Genomic DNA, 18,785 nt, shown 5'->3' with positions numbered 1-18,785 from the left:
GAGAAGGGTGAAGGACCAGCAGCCTGCCAAAACCTGCTCACTAGGGAAAAAACAGGGGCTGAATGTGGGGGAGAAGGAAGGAAAGCAATAAGAAGGACAGGACACAGCAGGGAATTTAGCCAGCTCAGGCCTGAATTCCATCAAAGGACTGGCCAGAAACCAAGCTTGAAGAAGGGTTGAGGTACCTCCTGTTAGCAGTTCCTGGCCAAGCTCTCACCAAATTCAATAGGCACCCTCCCAAAACTATACCAGGACAGCTGCTGATAAGGAAAGATTTGGGTAGCAATCTGGCTCTGTTTTCCTTCCTCCACAACAGCTGTGACAGAGTGAAGTTTTGCACTTCTGCTGCCCCAAAGCTGAATTGAGACCTGGACAATGTGAGCATGTGTGTGTGGAACCTGCATCTTTCACACCATTTCAGCTTCTGCCTGCTTCTCACTTTGGTTAACATTTGAAAAATCCATTTCCCAGAGTGACTTTTCAAAGAGAATGACTTAAAGCTGGAAGCCAAAGGGACTGTCTATAATTTTGTTTGCTTTTGGTTTTGCTACAGGATAAAAAGAGCAGGAAAAAAAACACTGTGCATAGTTTTCATTTTACAAGCTGCAAAAAAATCTGTTAGGAGTATAGTCGGGAGAAAGAGTTTATCAAAACTTATCTGAGCCTTTTAAATGAGCACAGCTCAATAGCAGATATGAAAGGCAATGTCTAGGACAGAAATTGGGTCAGCAATCTGCAACAGTGTACTCGCCAGTGTGATGAGTGTGAACCTACAGCTAATGGGGACATCAGCATCTCCCAAATATGAGGATGGTGGAATGAGACCGGGTGAAGAAGCAGTCTGTGGAGGTTTGGGGAAGCAGAAAGACTGGGTCATAACAAGGATCATAGACTGTAATTGCTGTTGAAAAAAAAAAAAAAAAAAGAAGAAAAGCAGGTGATGTACTTAAGTCTTACTTTCTATATCCTTAATGAAAGGCACTGTTTTAAAAATGGTACTTTTATGCTTAAAACATAACGTTTTAGATAGACAAAATGTTTGCCAGGAATCCATCTTAAATTAGATTTTGGTTTATTTGCTCTGTTTTTAGCATGTTCTATCTAAATATATATATATATATCTTAAAAGAAAAATAAAGAAAGTAATAATCAAGAGTCATAAATTTCCAGCAATATCACAAAATCCCTCGTTAGCTTTCTGAACGCTAAATGTCTCCATTGATTTAACAGAATGGACAAGGTCTGTACAATTTTTGAGAAGACAAACATGACCTAGTAACAGATTGGTATCTCTCTTCTTGGGGCTTTTCAGTGCATTTATTTAATGGTCTTGACGTACATTACTTAAGAGAAACATTAAATGCCAGTGCTTTGCAACAGTTTTGTTACTGTTTTCTAAAAGTAAACAAACAAAAAATACATTCAAAAAAGCAAGGCTGTTTTGTTCATGTGATGGCAGAGGCTTTGGGCAGCTGCAACACGCACTGCTCTTGCTCAGAGATATTACCCAACATCAGTCAGCTGTCACCAAAAGAGTTGCACGGAAAGCATTAAAGGATAAAAAGAAAGGGGGGCTGGGTGGGGGAGAACTGAGCAAAATGCCACACATGCCAGCTAGTCTTTCCAGAAGGAAGACACCAGAATATGTATATTTGGGGGAGGAAAAAGGAAGGGGGAAAAAGCACTAACACAGAGAAAAACTTGACTTCAGGGGAAAAAACAGCAGCTCTCTGAAACTTGTTTAGCAGGTTTGCATTCCTAATGTAATCTGACTTGTGTTGATGGTGGTTTTTGCCCTATTCCTTACTTTGCTTTCCAAGAGAAACGTAACAAAACTGAGGTAGAAATAATGGTGGGTACACTCCAGCCTGAAAGATTTCTAATGGATGCTAAATGAAGATTGCATTAAGGACAATGAAGCCATACGTACACAACAAAAACTCAACTTTACAGTTTGGGAAGGGAAGTAAATGTACTTTGAGGGTTCAGTTTTGCTTTATTATTTGTACTGTTTGTTTGGTCACAGTCCACTGCACTGCTATAAACAGCTCTGCAACCCATAGCTCTGCCAGCAACCTACACTGATTCCACTCCCTACAGCTTCACCAAAATAGCCTCAAAACTATGACTGGAGCCATGCAACAAAGGCCAGCCGTCACAGCTTAAGGTAATTTGCCTCTCGGAATCCTACCAAATCTTACGTTTGACTGTTTCAGATGCTAACATAAACCAATTAAGTGGCTCTTTCAATCATCTATGCACCTTCTAAAGACTGTATCACCTTATTATCAAGGAGCAATATGCTGAAAACTCTTACAGTTTACCAACAAGAAAAATCATTCTGCTCTGGTTTGATGTGAGAAATTGGCAAAAGAACCATTCCTGAACACTGGGAAACGCTTCTGTTTCTATTTTTAAAAACTGTAAAGCTTCAGTCATATCACGCTTTAGTTTTTTCCTGGATACATTCAAAGTAATTTTCCTTGCCATATTCCAATTGTTGAGGTAAACATACATATTTAATATAAAGTAACATTGAAGCCTAGCCTATAACTCTCAGCAGTACATAGTGCTTTCAACACATTCCTTTGAGGTACTGTACAAATCACAATCACTTTCCTGAGTTTTTGCAGACAGAACATTAAAAGAAATGAACTGCAGAAATTAAGGTCCAGATTATCATTACCCTGTTTTACCTGTTCTTAGTTTAACACCACAGAACAGACAGGATTGAGGAATACTGTTGCTCTTAGAATAGCAAAAATCTGGCTCTCTGTCGCAACACAACCGTTCATCTCTTTAGTCCAATAATGTTTGAAGTTAAAGCTCTTTATATTAGCACATGCCACCAATGTAATTGTGAGGCAAACAAAAAATAAAGCACCACTTCAGGCACTTGACAGCAACTAAATCTCAAGAACAGCAGAATGGAATCAACACACAGGGTTCATGTCCTTCTGAAATCAACCCACTTGCACCTTGCTCCTTGGTGAGTATTGTCTAGCTTGAACAGAACTGAGCATCAACATGCGCTTTCTGTCATGTGTGGCTTTTTCAGATCAGCAGCTCTTGTTTGATGCACTTTTCCTTCAAGTATACCCTGGCTCTTTAGAGGCAAGGTAAATCGTAGTCTTCCCAGTACCCTTTGCAATTTTAACACTACTGAAAAGGGTTCTCTACCCCTATGTAGCAGATTCTGTGTGTGCCAACATTCATTACTTTTTTTTTAAGTAGCATCACTGACTGCAACCAAACATTTTGTTCCATTCAACGTATGTATCAAGCTCTTTTTGAGATATGCTAGGCTGTATCTTGCAGAAAGCATTTTCAAAGTCTTGATATGTAACTGGCCTCAACTGGCTGGGCATAATGGCTGAAAGGTCTGTGGCTGGCATGGCATGGAGCGGGCCCACCACGGCTTCCTGACACAAGTGAGCCACATCTAGTCCAGAAAAGCCTTCTGTGCGCTGGACAAGCAGTGCAACCTCCTTGTCATTGAGACAGTAATTGTGCTGTGAGAGCAGTTGTACTATTATCTGGTGTCTCGCTGTGCTGTCAGGAAGTGGGATTAAAAGTCGTTTCATGAAGTACCTTCGAAGAGATTCATCAATTTCTTCTGGTTTACTCGTGGCGCAAATTACTACTATTTGGTCCTCAGCAGAAGTCAGTACAGTGTCCAGCTGCATAAGGAACTCGGTTCTCATCCGACTTACTGGACTATGTTCTTCACTCACTTGAGAGGAAAGGAGCATGTCAATGTCACTAACAAAAATCACCGAGGGTTGGCGACACCTTGCCACGAGGAAGGAGGCATGGACAATTTTTTCTCCTTCCCCTAACCACTTTGTGACAAGGCCAGAGCCAGTGATTTTGAAAAACGTGGCCCCCAGCTGACTAGCTATACATCTGCCCATTAATGTTTTGCCTGTTCCCCGAGGTCCAAATAAAAGGATGCTCCGAGGTAGAGCAGTCAGTCCATTGAATGCATCTGACCTCAATACTGGCCATAAAACCTCCTCCTTAATGACGGCCTTTACTAGATCTAGGCCAGCAATGTCGCTCCAGTCCACGGGAGGTCCTTGGTTGATAATCTCATTGGTAACAAGGTCAATGAGGTGTGTGTCAGTATTCTTCAGTTGCTCGTCCACAGAGTGGTTGGATGAGGTAGCTGCACGAAGTCCCGGGCCTTGCATTGGGTGAGGGAGGAGCTGCCTGTGCTCGTCACCGTGTTCATTCATTACTGGGGAGCTATACTTCCCAAACGAGTCACTTGATCTCGAACCCAGTGAGTTTTTAGCAGTACTATAGGATGGGGGTGTTAGAGCCCTACTGGACTGGCTACTGAATTTCCTTTGCTGTTCAGAGGACATTAGCTGCTTCGTTGGCTTAAATGCTAAGGATGATGTTTCAGCACTTCTGTCAAAACCATTCCCTCTGTTTGCATTTGAAATGCTGTTGTCTGGCATTCGATACATTGGACTCTGTGTAGATCTCTGTTGGCCATAGCTGTAATTTCCATAACTGGAGTCCATTTCTCCTTGCCCTGCCATGTAGAAAGCTTTCCTTTTGAGAGAGCTGGCTGAACTGTTTGTCAGGGCAGACGGCGCGATTGGCGTCAGACCGTGGCCCTGGTAGGAGTAGCTGGGGACAGTGGTTGGGGGCAGAGGGGTTGGAGCAGGGATTCCTGACGGCAGGTAAGCCGAGGGTGGCGGGGCACCCCCAGGGCTGTACCCAGGGCCAACAGCAGTTTGAGGAGGATAACTGGCAGAAGGGTAGCTGTAACTGGAGAGATTGGAGGTCCCGTTGTAGCCAGGGACGAGGGCTGGTGGTGGTGGCGGCGGTGGGGGCTGTAGAAGCCCCGAGCTGTGCAAGGGGGATGGATGAGGGGATGGAAGTGCAGGTGCTGGCTGGCCGCTGTAACTGGTATGCAAATATGAGCCATTGTATCCTGTGGCATATTCCTGAGATGGGAGCCCTGAATGAAGACTGGGAACGGTGTGACTTCCACAGGTGCTGCTGGAGTAACTGGGTTCAGCCAGGTTACTGGCCACCCCAGGAGAGCTCCCGATGCTGGCTGAGACATCTGCGGGAGGGAGGGCTGCACTTACCCCAGCTTTGCTGGCGGTGATGACATCTGGGACACAGTTCATGGGATACACGCTCTCCGAGTTCAAGGATGGCTGCCAAGGCTCACTCTCATTCTTCCGACCATTCACCAGCCCTGAGGGAGCTTCAGAGTAATTGCTGAGAATGGGTCGCTCGGCTGGGCCTTCCAAAATCCCGGAATATTTTTCTGCATACTTTTTCAGAAGGTTGGAGGCGGTCAGAGCCGAGATGTCGTCGTTGGCCCAGGCGTACTGGTACGTGCGCTGCAGGTGCCCCCGGTAGGCTTCCACCTTGTGGGCTGGGGACCGGGTGGTTGAAGTGATATCGAAGTGCTGTTCTGGCCACTGGGCATGCTCCGGCGTCCACTGCATCTTCAAGCCTAGGGCAGTACGAAACAACAGTTAACACTGACCTCAGCTTTTTCCTTATGTTTTTAAATGAGTTCGTGAACATACAGTCTGTGAACTTCTTCAGCGCTCTGAAATACTGTACCTAACAGCACAAGTCCTTAAGGAGAGAAAAGGTAATGCCCTTAAGAAGTGGTATGGTTGGTTTGTTACAGGCACATCCACACATAGACAAATTTTTTGCCAATTCAGTAGGGGGGCAACTTTTTCTTTAAAAAATATAGGTAATGCTGTAGCTCTCAAAGTAATTAAACAAAACTAAGTATATTTTAAACACTCAGAGTGGAGATTCACTGTAAATATACAAGGCATCCAACTGCTCTGTCCTCTTTCATCCCCGTTTCAGTTTTATATTTTAACCAATATAAAAATATGAGACACAGCTGACAGATCACATCTAGGATACCTCTCTTATTTGGTACTGAACACCTAGTTAGCAGAGTATAATGCACCCTGTGCAGAACAATATGACACAGACATAGCAGGTCATTCCATAATCCAACTCTCATCTAAAGTGGTCCACGACAGTTTCAAATCTGCTTCGTGGAGTGCAGCAAAGCAATCTCCCAGGCAGCGCTCTGTCGCTTTCATCACACAAAGCCTACAACTCGGTATGAATTACAACTGGCTCCTTTCTGCCTCTCAGTTCTGTTGTTGAGGGTCTGGAAAAAAAAAAAAACAAGCATGACTTGTCTGTCGGTTTCCTTGCTTGCTTTCTCTTCCCCCCCTCTGCTTCACAGCCTCCAGGGTACAATGAAAGAGGGTTAAAGAAAAAAAATTGGGGGGAAAAAAAAAAGGATGAAGAAAAAGAAAAAGAAATGAAGCTAAGTCCCTAAAAGTTCTGTAGCTTCCACAGCTAGCTATAAAAAAACCCTGAAACAAACAATACAAAGCCAAAACCAAACGTATAATTAAAAAAAAAAAAAAAAGAGAAAATGTAATTTTGAAGCAATTAATCTTTTAATGACGTGATGTGAATTATCCCTCTTCTTTGTAACCCACTGCAATAGGTAAGAGCAATTTACAAGCATTAAGATAACCCCCTCCAACTTGTACCTACGCATGGTAGGCACATTGCTGGGTTTTGTACAGCTGTATCAAATAGACCTCCTTAATCTCTCTCGTATTACCAAAAGTGATTTTTGCAAACAGTCTTGTGCCCTCTGGCACAGATTCCCTGATAAGGAGGAGGCCCAGTCGAAATGAAGCATCTGTGGCACTAGCTCCCCTCTGAATTACTGCAGTCTATTTTGACAGCTTCTACCCCCTCCTGTTTCTCTCCCCAACCCCTTTAGCTCTTCATTGCCTGACTCTGGCATCTGACATGGCCAGCTTAGCCTCGCTGAGCTAAACCTAACACAGCACACAGTTTGGTAACAGAATGGCATGTTTATTCCCTTCTGACTCCCTCTTCCTTGTTTGCAAAACCACTGCACTAGACACTGGAAGTTAATTAGCAGGATGATGCTGTGCTAATTGTGTTAATTTACAAGGTTTTAGTCAAAGAGAATCATGCCAGGGCTGGCACTGCTGTCATGCTTCCGACTTAATGATTAAGAAATACTGAAAACAAGGTGGGAAGGATTGCAGTAATTACACAATAAATGAATAAAGCAACAGATTCATTTGCAATTATATTTTATTGTGGTTGCACTCATTTGCATTTGGATTCTCTTTTTTCTTTTTTGGATTCATGTATTTGCAAATCACCAAATCATTTAAATTTAGGCTGAAAATGGCAAAGTACCTTTAATTGAGCCTTATATTTTATTAGTACAACTAGTCCAACTAGTAAATCTCACTCCCCCTGAGCATGCCATTGATTACTTGTGGATTTTTTCATTCCTGAGCATTCTCTTTCTCTCTCATTTTTCAAACACTTTGACAACTTGATAAAAATGTCTGTTAACAGTTATACAGTTATCCTAGAAAAGTTAATTCAGAGAAGTGCTTTTGACAAATGCAGCTTTGAAACTGAGGTTTTGTCAGATTTATTTCTATCATTTAGCATTAATATAATATTTTTTGCTAATTGTTTCTGATGTTTCAACTGTTACCTTTGAGAGGGAGTAAGTATATAACGAAATTGGGAGAAATTATAGAAATAATGTATTTAAATAATTTAAATAACTGCACTTAAAAAATGCAATTTTAATGAGAAACTATCAGAAGTTTCCAGAAATCACACTTTGTTAAAATCTGCTGGAAATCTGAAGAATAAATCACCAAGAGGCAATAATTGCCAGTAATCAGTATCTGAAATGATTCTAATGTCATGAGAAATACCACAAGTTATTTTAAAACCCAAAATTATTAATGTTCCTGTAACGTACAACTGCACTACAGCATGCAAGTTCACTGCCCTATTAAAAAAAAAAAAAAAAAAAAGTCAAACAAAACCAACAAACAAGCAAAACCTATCTGTGTTCTGCAATGTTTTGCTTATAAGGTTACCAAAACACTGAAAGCTTCTATTACAGAGATGCAGAAAAACTTGAGTAGGTTGATGTTTCACTAGATACTAACGAACAGATGCCATGGGAAAGACTTTGCAAAGAAAGCACTAAAGCAGCAGTGAAACTTTGGAAAAAGAAGGCAAAATAGACATGGACGGAGCAAAGAACCTGACAGGGCTGTATTTGTACTGTAGTTAATGAGCATGCTTTTGGCACATTGTTTTTAACTGCTTCTATAAGAAAGCCTATTCAATATAAAGAGATAAAAGAATGCACTGGGTCAGAGCTCAACAACATCACACACTGCCTACTCTGTAAGCTTTTCAAAATACCTTTCACAAACACTTTAAAAATTTCATCAGTTGGTCTTTTTTATTTAGAATGCATCATGCGTTTTTAAAATAAAATAATTAAATTTATAGTCACAGTGGGGATGATGTATTTCGATCGTGCAAAAATTCAATTCTTTGAATTTTATTTGCCTAGATTAGTTTATTTTCCTTATTATGAAGCTGCAAAAGAATGTCAGAAAATCTAAATTATCTATTATAAGAGGAGGGAAAAAATCACATCATTGGCATTCTTTATTTAGAATAATTGCTAGATAGACCAGTAGTTTCACACTGTCATGCTATCTTTGGATATGCTCACTGAACAATAATCGAAAGTTTATTTATTGATGCATATTAAATACCAGTGCATTTAACAAAGGCTGTAAAGGCAGGATTAGGCTTTGATTAGATAAGCTTAAGAGAACAGGACTGTTCTCATCCCATGAAACATGAGCATTTATTCCAGCACATCGCAATCATTAGTGTTATTTGGAAGCATAGGTTAATAGTTAACCATAAGCATATTTTTTGCATTAGTAAGCAGTGAAGAAATCTGAATTTACATGAAGTCTGCTGGAATGATCTGGACTGGGGGGACACAAAGAGCCATTTCCTCAATTTGATATTAATTGAAAAAGCAGAAAACTTTCGCTAGGCTTGACTCTATTTGATAATAGTTCACAAATTGTTTGACAAAAGTCAAATGTGTGATTTGGGAGAAAAAATGAAGCAGCAGCAGCTGTTGTAATTTTTAATTATGCAAACATTCCCCTTCCCTCTGCCCACCCTCGGCCCCAAATTGCTTAATGTTTGTAGCCACTTCCTCTCCATATTTCAAATCGTATTTTATTAACTGCTTTTTGTTTGAGCTGATACATATTTCTGCTTTTTTTTTTTGTTAGGAATCCAAATGCTGATATAAACATCAAAAATCAGGTAAATCAGGGCACATTTAGAGGCTGCATTTTTTTTTTATTTAGTGTAATTTAAACTCTGATATAAACCACAGTGTTGCAGATAGTGTATTTGGTTAATAATTTTCTGAAAATCCAGACACAACACAAGGCTGAACGCATTAAAAAACCCCACTTTGCTAACTTAGGAATCCTCTGAACTATCGACATTTTTGAACTGTGTAAAGTGTGCTAGTATGGGCTGTAAAAGGCAAAAGGAAAGGGCTCTGTTCTTTAAGTACAGGTATGTACTTACCAGAGAATTGCTTTTAAGATAAATTTAATACATTATATAGATAGGCAGTGTAGGCTATTTTAGCAGTATCTGTTTTTCCTTGTCCTGACAGCCTTGCTATACATTCCTGTTCCATAATTCTTACAGTTGGATCTATTCAGATTACATTTAAAGTAATTATAGTCTACAATTTCATTATGGAATTACTTCAAACTAAGTGTTCAACCATATTTCCCCTTCTAATATTGTGCACTTAGCCTGAAAATGGAAAATCTAATACACAACACTTCATCAGTTGCACATATATGGCCAAAAGCCACTTAAATATTCAGTTATATTAATTCAAAGTAAAAATAAACAAAGAAAAAAACCAAACAAAAAGGGAAAAAAATTCCAGAGTTATGAAAAACTAACATTGCAATCCAAACATAAAAAGGAACAAGCAACATCCTGTCCAAGAGGGCCTGATCCTGCTGGGAGCTGAGATGACTTTGTGCATACAAAGAACCCCCAGTGCTGGTGCCCTCAGTACCAGGTCAAAACTTCTCATCCCAATACAGGATAATATCTGTCAAAAAAGATAAATAACTAGCCTTTGCTTTCAGTTTAAATACAAGGGTTTCTGTTGAAAACAGGCATGGAAACATGGTCCAGAAATAGGACCACACTGGGTAATACCACCAAAAAGGATTTACAGTGTCTCACCTCACCAACTTGCCTAGCAACAATGTGCTTTAGAGAAAGGATACTGGGACTTTAGTAAACCTCTCATCTATTCACACCTCTAATAAAATAATCAAACTAAAATTAAATCATATGCAGCTGTGGGTTTCTGAAGATACTGGAAGAGATTGCACTGCACTTCTACAGATGTTGGTGAAAAAAACCTAAATGTCCCGGAGTTGCTGTGCACAAGGCACTGGAAGCAAGGCAGTACACCAACCTTCCCAACCAGCTACCAAAGTTGCAGTTTGGATCCGAGGCCTTCAACTGTTCCTTCAACATACCTGAGGCAAAAGAAAATAATTCTTCTCTTCTTGTGGTCTCTCTTTTCCTGCCTCATTCACCCCTGCAGTGCATAGGTCCTACCTAGCACAAATCTGAAGCTTCCTTTGCAAGCATCAGGAGTCAAGCAGGTTCTTAACTTTAGGCCTGTTGTTAAACATGATCTGAGCAAACGCCTAATGCACTGTTGAAAAGGGCTGCACTGCACCAGGGGTGAAAGCAAATGCATGCTTCTGTCAAGTGCCCATAGCAGGCAGCTAGGAGCACACTGCTGCAAGGTAGGAAACAACTCCAGAACCACAGCTCCAAGTACCACCAACCATTTTTTCTCTAGACTTGAAAGTGCATGTGAACTTCATCACTTTGGATTGTTTATACATTTGGCCTAGGACCCCAAAAATTGTCCCTGCCCACTGAACTACTACCCTCAGCCCTGTTCCCCGTTATTCAAGACACTGAGTATTTCCACAACAGATCATAATGATTTTAGCCAAGGTTTGCTTCTTGTGGACACAAGGAGATTGGCTCTGCCAAAAGACTCACTGACTTGAATACCTGTTTCATTAGGAATGTTCCAGTGCGCCTCAGACCCCTTACTCCAGTGCAGACTGAAGGTGTTAGTACCTTGAGGATCAGGCCCTAAAGTCACATTTTAATGTCTTTCTCAAGTATGAGGCAGAGCTGAATAAATGAGTCATGCTGTAACCGCTGTTCAAGATGTAGGACACACAGCTCCCTGGATTTATACTAAATCTGATAATATTTTATAAGACTGTATACTGTCATATGTCCCATAATAATAAAAATTAATTCAAGATAAAACAATTCTTTTACACTCAATTTTTTATTAATAAGCGTAATTTCAGCTGTTTGAAGATAGCGCAACTGATCTCTCTTAATTGGAAACAGGAGGGATTTTGAAGAGTGGATTGAGCTAATTATGTTTTGCAGGAAAAAAAAAAAAAAGGAAAGAAAATGATTCCCACATTTATTTTCTAATTACTCAGTGAAGACCTCTGCTCTAGTCCATGAGGAACTCCTTTGACGTCAAAGGACTCGCTGGGAGGATGAGCCTCCAACTGAGATGCCCAGCTGTACAGTCCCAACTTTGTAAGCTTTTTTCAGTAAGTGGCAGCCACAAACTCACAAAAACAGGCCTGGAAAATGCTCTCAGCATTTTCTTAGTAGGGGTCTGTTTTTCCTCTTATTATATATGCAAGCCCTACATATCAGTGGGAGCACGCTGTTGGCAGGGTATTTACGACGTGATTTCCATCTAGCAAAGATAGTGAAAGCATTTCAGTCTTTAAAACAAAACACTTAAATCACGAGTAATATTGAGGATCACATATATGTCAACAGCACTTAAAGATGAAAGCGGTAAGAAAAATGCAACATATTTTATGTGAAACTGGAATGGTTAAGAAAGAAATTACAAAATTAAAAACTAATTCCAAACTGATACACCCCAATTATCTAACTTTAATACTGTCAAATGATTATTCTTTTAAAACCACACTTTCACACCTTACAACAGCAAATTGCAATACATCTGCAGTAAATGAGTTCTCTTCCCACAAGCCCCCTCCCTGCCATTTACATAAAGCAGCCTTTGATAGTCACAAAGACATTTCTGGCTAAACAGCCTTTAGAAGATCCATTAGCTTCAAAGGCCTGAAAAACAGAAATAAGGAGAAGTAATAGTCAAGCAAGCAAAGGGAAACTATGTGCAGAGATGATGCTGGCATATTTTGGCAGCAGAAGCAGGCTTGATCTGGAGGCCAGCCTCGCAGCAGCCGCAGCTGGTGGGGACTGCAGCTATTGCTGGGGCACTCCCGGGACCTCCCTGTCCTCTGCCCACCTCAGAGGCGCTGGTTTCTCTGCAGCAGCAGTCCCTGACACGAAAACATCCTTGCTGGGCAATCACACTGATGCACGATCACCGTGTACCAAACGTAAAACCATTTCTGCATGTGCTTTGGAACCCATCTATGAAGAGGATTGGTCATATTTGTGATTAAATGCAGTTTATCTTTGAAATATTTTATTATGTCAGTTTGCCTTCACCATACTAATTTGCTCATAACACTTTTCTAAACCAACTAGAAAACACACTAACAAAAACATAATTGAATTTCCTTTTAGTTTGTTATGATGCTTCCTCTGGCCAGGATTTACATTTTTAAGCTGTTTTTATCAAGTAGCTCTGAACAGTACCATGCCTTTAAAGGACCTAGCATGCTTTGTCAGTGCCAAATGAATAAGACAATAATAATTTCTGAGAGAATACTCAGAAAAACAATAGCTGTAAACAAATGTAAGCATAACTTACATGAAAAAAATTACTTTTTGCAGTCATCCGAACAGACACTTACAGCCATAATGTATATTTAAAAGATTTAATACACCACATAATCTGCAATTTATGCCCATATAAACATGATAATCAATATAACTGATGTAGGATAACTAGTATTGTAATTCTGAGAATTAGAATATTCACATGATAAAATATGATAATGAATGAATACAGAGTTTGGTCACTTGACACAAGTATTTATGCATATTTGAAAATGAAAAATATTTTAGACTTGGACTGTGATTGTGCTCCCGCTGAAGTGCTTATGTCAAGGCTCAAATAAACCCAGCTGAAGCTTTTAGAAATGCAGAAAAATGCATACTCTCTTTTTAGGCAACAAAATAGCAGAAGTAGCCTTTTATTTGGTTTTTCTTCAAGAAGAGGAGTTTGAGGCACATTTACCTTGAAAGACCATAACACAAATCCTTAAAGCAGAGCAGACAAAATACCTTCATGCTTTATCGTGTTTCTCACGTAATCAGCTGAAGCAGGTGAAACACAAAACCCTGAACTTGTTTTTTAGCAAGTAAGTGAGAGGCAAAAGGAATAAATTTTCTAGGGAGCCTGTCATGGAACATTTGGATCTTGACCTAAAAGCTTCTAGGAAAAAAAAACTCCTCTAATATCTGAAAATTCTGATTTTCCAATATTGGATTCTGTTATTTTTCCATTTCTGCTACTAATCATGTTTTAGCAAATCATTTCCTTTTACTCTTTCATTCACCCTTAGAATTATTGCTTTGGGTCCTTGCCACTAATAAAGCTTTTTTAAAACCCTTTTCTCATGTATCGTAAATCCATTAAGACAATTTCCTTCTTAAGCTCACTTCCTTTTGCCAAATGAAGATCATCAGGACATACCACCGTGTCCAAAGGGACAGCAGAGCTAATGAATATGTATGTTTTATGTCACAACAGAGCACTCCCCTTGTTCTGCAGTATCGACCTTCTCTTATGTGAGTAAATAACAGGTGAGCACTTGTGCATGAGAATAAATGGGGTTAAAACTGCTATACAGGGACATACATTATTTGAAAAAAGTGGGTGCACAATAAATACAGATTTAACTGATGCTGAATTATTTTTATATCATGTGGTTCCAAAATGTTAGCTATCACCTTGCTTTAAAACATAAGACCAACTTAGACAGCAAGAGTAATTTAAAATATATTTCCCTTCAATTAACAACAGCAGCACTGTGTATAAATTCCATGGTAATATAATTTTAATATATTTTTCAGTCATCATATCTAAAAAAAGTAAGTATGTATTTCACAGCTTTATGTATAGCAACAAAAGTTTAATTCCAGAGATTCATCTAGTCAGCTCTATTTGTTTTACAAACATGAAAGTAAAGTTCAATTTCAATAAGTTTCAAATAATTGTAATCAGGTTCGACCCATTACATTCAACTAACATAAGTGAAAAAGCAAATTTATATGGGCCAGTAGCACAATGGAATCTTGTAGCTTGGAATTAGGAATACTGCTTTCCTTTTACAGCACTTATTTCAAAACCTACCCTTGTAGGATAGGTATGAACAGTTGCTTTACTCAGATTAGAGTACCTCTGCTAATTAGCTAAATGAGAACACATACTGATTAAATGTATATATAGAAGTAATCTGATACTCAAGGAAAAAAAATTCCTTAACATGTGTCCACAGTATACAAAGCTTTCACAAAAATTGTTTATGTTATTTATGCTTTTTGGCAATCTGCACATTAATTTTTAATGAAATAGTAAAGAGATGTTGCGTCTCACACTTCAGTAAAAATATTCTATAACCAGGACTGGTTGACATAGTGCATTAATTCAGTGTCCTTCACTCCTGGGACCTGTGTATAATTTAGTCCAGCCTGAAGAAAATAACTTTGATCTGAAGGCTGTGGAAAAAGCTACATATGAAATGAGTTTTGGTGGGTTTAGTGTTGTTTCTTATATACAAGACGACATATGAAGATAAACTGCTTTAGAATGCTCCTGACATGGCCCAGGATTAAGAGCAGGGGGCTCTTAGCAGAGCTCATCCACTCTCTCCCTTTTTCCCATCGTACCAGACACACATCACACACATTTCTCTCTCTACGCATCAGAGCAGCTACTGCTGGCACGCACTGCCTTTCCAAGGAGAGGATCCTGTGCACAAGGATTGTATTATCAACCTGTACACTGATTTGGGGTCTCCATTAAAAACTCAAACAAACAACAACGTCTGTATTACAACATGGGAGATCATGTTGTTGTAGGAAGGGATGATGTTACCACACGGAAGGTGAGATTTCCTTCCCAGGGTAGGGAACACCTAAGCTAAGTCATCAGAGCTGCACTAATCACGCTCTTAGGGAAAAAAGAGCTCCGGCACAGCTCCTTCCCCGGCTCGGCTGTGCGAGCAGCTGACCCTGCCTTTCCTTCCTGCTCCCCCCAAAGCAGAGAAACAAGATTAAAAGCAGAAGCACAACCAAAGAACTGACATCCTAGAAAAACTAAGCTGAGATAAATCTTTCCCCCACTTAAACCTTTCAATTACTGTATTTCACAAATTCTAGAGATTCTTTCTTGCTCACTCAATAAAATGCATCCGAATTAGCTCCTGAAAAATGGAATATAGCCAATTTTTTGCATACTCTTGGTTTGGGACTTACTGTATTATTTCCTGAGCATTTGAAAGGAACTATATAGATTGTTCAGTTGGCTTGACAAATTATCTGGGGGACAGGGAAAGGAGGAACAGGGAATTTTCTATAGACAAATATAGAAATCTCTCTCTCTCTCTCCTTCTCTCTCTCTCTATTTATATGTTTTAGACACACAGGCAGCAAAGCACCAGAGAGAGAATGTCTCAACTGAGAAATTGAACTCTGTGTATGCTGATATTTTTTCCATATTCCTGGAGAGAGTGGTAAGGAAAAGAGACTAACTCGTCATACTAGATGTTGGTTCTCCTTTCTCAAAAAAAAAAAGTAAAATTCATCCTGCAACAGGAAAAGTTAAGCCATGTCCAAAGACATACAGGGTGTCACTGGGAGGGTGCACAAGCAGAAAAAGAGGGTAGAAAAAAAAAAGTGCTGGTTTTAAAAACAGAAAGAAATTATAGAGCCCAGCTGATAAAACGTCACACTCCTTTGCAGCTATCACACAAATTTAGCCATTTCTGTAAACAGCTTTCAAGATACAACAAAAATCTAAACCATGCAATGATTGTATCAATAACTAGCTGAGTACTATTGATAGCTTAAATAACAATAATCTGTGTAATTTTTCTGTAATTTTGTCCATAGCCTTTTGCATATGTAGTCACCTAATGATGAAATACTTTTAAAATTTGCTTCAGGGTACAGAAGTCAAGCTCCACTGATTAGCATCTCAAAGCGCGCTACAGGCACACATTTGTATAGCAGAATAATAGCACTTGTGTTTGTATGCTGCTAAAAAAAACCCAGCTCCTCCCGCCTCCCCACTATTTTACTTGATGTTTGATGATGCACACTGATGAAAGTCTCCTCACAAAATATATACAATACATAACAGCTAACTGTAAGAATGTCAAAAACAAGGGAGAAAGGTAACATCACAAAAAGGAGTCAAAAAGGGTTTTTGGGGACATGCAAGATATTTAGACCCCAGGTTCATGGGCTTAATTCTTCTGTCACTTCTCTGGTTTGAAGTCAGAAGAACTACTGAAGTTTACAATTTATTGCAAAGGAGATAAATGTGCCACATTAAAATGTGTTAATTACATAAATTATATTTTATTCACCAGTGTTTGGGGTTTGGGGTGTGTGCTTAATAAAAATTCATCACAGAAAATATTTCATTAAGATCTAGATAGAGAGTTCTGATATTCATTGCACAAGCTCGGTTTCTGATTAATTTCCTATGTCTAATTAGGTGGCATTCAAACTTTATTGAATGTGAGCCTTCCTAAAATTTGCTCTAAACTGACAGGACTGTGTCTGATTTCAGTCACATTTTGAGACACCAGTCCAACAAACTGCCTTCAGCAGCCTTGCATCCTTCCCTGTGCATTCCCCTTCTGCCATTTCTCCAGGCAGAATACTTTATTACAAAGTTTAAGTTACAAAAGTCTCCATCTAATTTTGTATTACATAATATTAGAAAAGTGCACGCATATAGATTTAGCATTAAAAATGCTACACACTATCAACAGGAACACTAGAATCTTACCAAGTATTCAGCAATTATAAGCTTAAATTATTTTTTATTAACACTTCTCTTTTTATCCATAACGTGTAAGTAGCATCCAAGAATGACTTAAAGAGTGCTTAGCACTAATATAATTAAACTTAGCATCACTTAGCATCAAGAATTAAGTTTATAAACAAACAGATATTCACTGAAGTATGATATCAGTAGTAAGCATTTATTAAAAGTTGCTTTTACTCCAGAAAAAAAAATTAACGTTAAAACAAAGACCAGATTGAATTATGAGGTTTTGTGAACACTGTGAGAGTTTTGTGATTGCATGTAAAAGATTTACAGATCTGCAGAAGATGTACAGATAACAATTGAAAAGTGCATTATACTAATCAGAGAAACGTATAGCTTCTGCAAAGCAGGTAGGAGTGAATAATTTTAATTTTCTCTCTTCTTACAGTTTTATATTATTACACAAGGGAAGCAGAGGAAACCTAAATATGACCCTATTTAGATATACTAACTGAAAAGCCTTTGTAGAATTTTTTAAGCAAACAGGATTGTGCTTCCAACGCTGCCCATCTAGTTTTCCAATGTGTTAAATTGGATGGTTACTTGGACAGCTCTCTATTCATTACTGAACTGTGGAAAGGAAACACAGAGGTGGCATTTTCCTTTTAAACCATCTAATGCCTTGTAGCCAGATTCCAAAGCATCAAGGAGAGATTTCTTTTTTTTTTTCTTTTTTTCCCTTTTTTTCTTTTTTTTTTTTTCTAGTAGACAAGCTGTCGTAATTGAAATGAAGTCTAATCAGACTCATTACTGTTTTCAGCAATTTGCACCACCAAAGATGCTTATTAGGTAACAGTGTTTAATAAACCACTCTTTAGAAAACTACCAGTAATGAGCTCTTAACAGCCAATCTTTAGCGTGAATGTAATGTGAAAAGTGTTCCTAGCACTGAATAGATTTTCACATTTAGTAGTGTCATAATTAAGCTCAAGGAATTGGTAGCTGTGATGATAGATATTTACTGCAATATAGACTTTCCGCCCCATGAAAATATATTTGAAAATACTTGGGGTTCAGTATTTTCAGAGGAAATTTCAAAACTGCTTAACAAAAGACTGTGTGAGGCTGGATTAGGTCTATAAATGATACTTAATCAGAGAGTATTTAGGGAATGCACAGAGTACTGTGAGTCCAGTATCAACTACAAAGCATGCATAAAGTTAATTCCACCTAGCTTTGTTTGACTGCTTGTCCATCTCTTAAGAATTCCAGTCATTAATATACAAATAATAAATGTTGTCACCAGCTGAATAATAATGAACAAAAATGGCCAATAACAAGACATACTTGAAAAAACAATTGTCAGCTCTCTTTCCACAGTAAAAGATGAAAATGCCTGAGAAAAAACAGCAAATTGCTTGGTTTCAAAATAAAATTACTGATCTCTAATAAATGTATATATATATCTACACACACACACATATATATAGCTAATGCTGTTTTCTCCTACATGTTTCACATACTAGCAAGTCCTAATATCTACTTAGGACCAAAACCCCCCAAGTTCTTAATGTAAAGAATACCATAGCTTTGAAAATGTAATATTGTGACATATATTATTCATAAAAGCCCCCCACAAAAGCTAAGTTTTTATCGATAGAAGGTTCAATTTAACTAGATGTACACCTTGCCACACTAGTCCCATCAATACTACTACCTAACAAATGCTGAAAGTGGCAAAAAAGAAAATAAATTGCATGTA

The 18,785-nt window shown here is 38.8% G+C and overlaps 1 protein-coding gene across 3 annotated transcripts in view; it reads right to left on the bottom strand.

Moving 5' to 3' along the window:
• The window catches only part of FIGN (fidgetin, microtubule severing factor), a 103,881-nt gene that overhangs the window by 4,121 nt on the left and 80,975 nt on the right, over positions 1-18,785 (bottom strand). For all 3 annotated transcript variants that reach the window (XM_054277867.1, XM_054277869.1, XM_054277868.1), the window contains one exon: positions 1-5,485. This exon is cut by the window's left edge and continues 4,121 nt beyond it. In XM_054277867.1, the coding sequence (XP_054133842.1) occupies positions 3,237-5,485 (2,249 nt within the window). In that variant the 3' untranslated portion in view covers positions 1-3,236. The remainder of the gene's footprint in view (positions 5,486-18,785) is intronic.

This window comes from Melozone crissalis, unplaced genomic scaffold, assembly GCF_028551555.1.
Source record: "Melozone crissalis strain CALT ecotype California unplaced genomic scaffold, PUWL_Pcris_2 ptg000023l_1, whole genome shotgun sequence".
NCBI lineage: Eukaryota > Metazoa > Chordata > Aves > Passeriformes > Passerellidae > Melozone > Melozone crissalis.
This window is presented reverse-complemented; position numbering and strand designations above follow the sequence as displayed.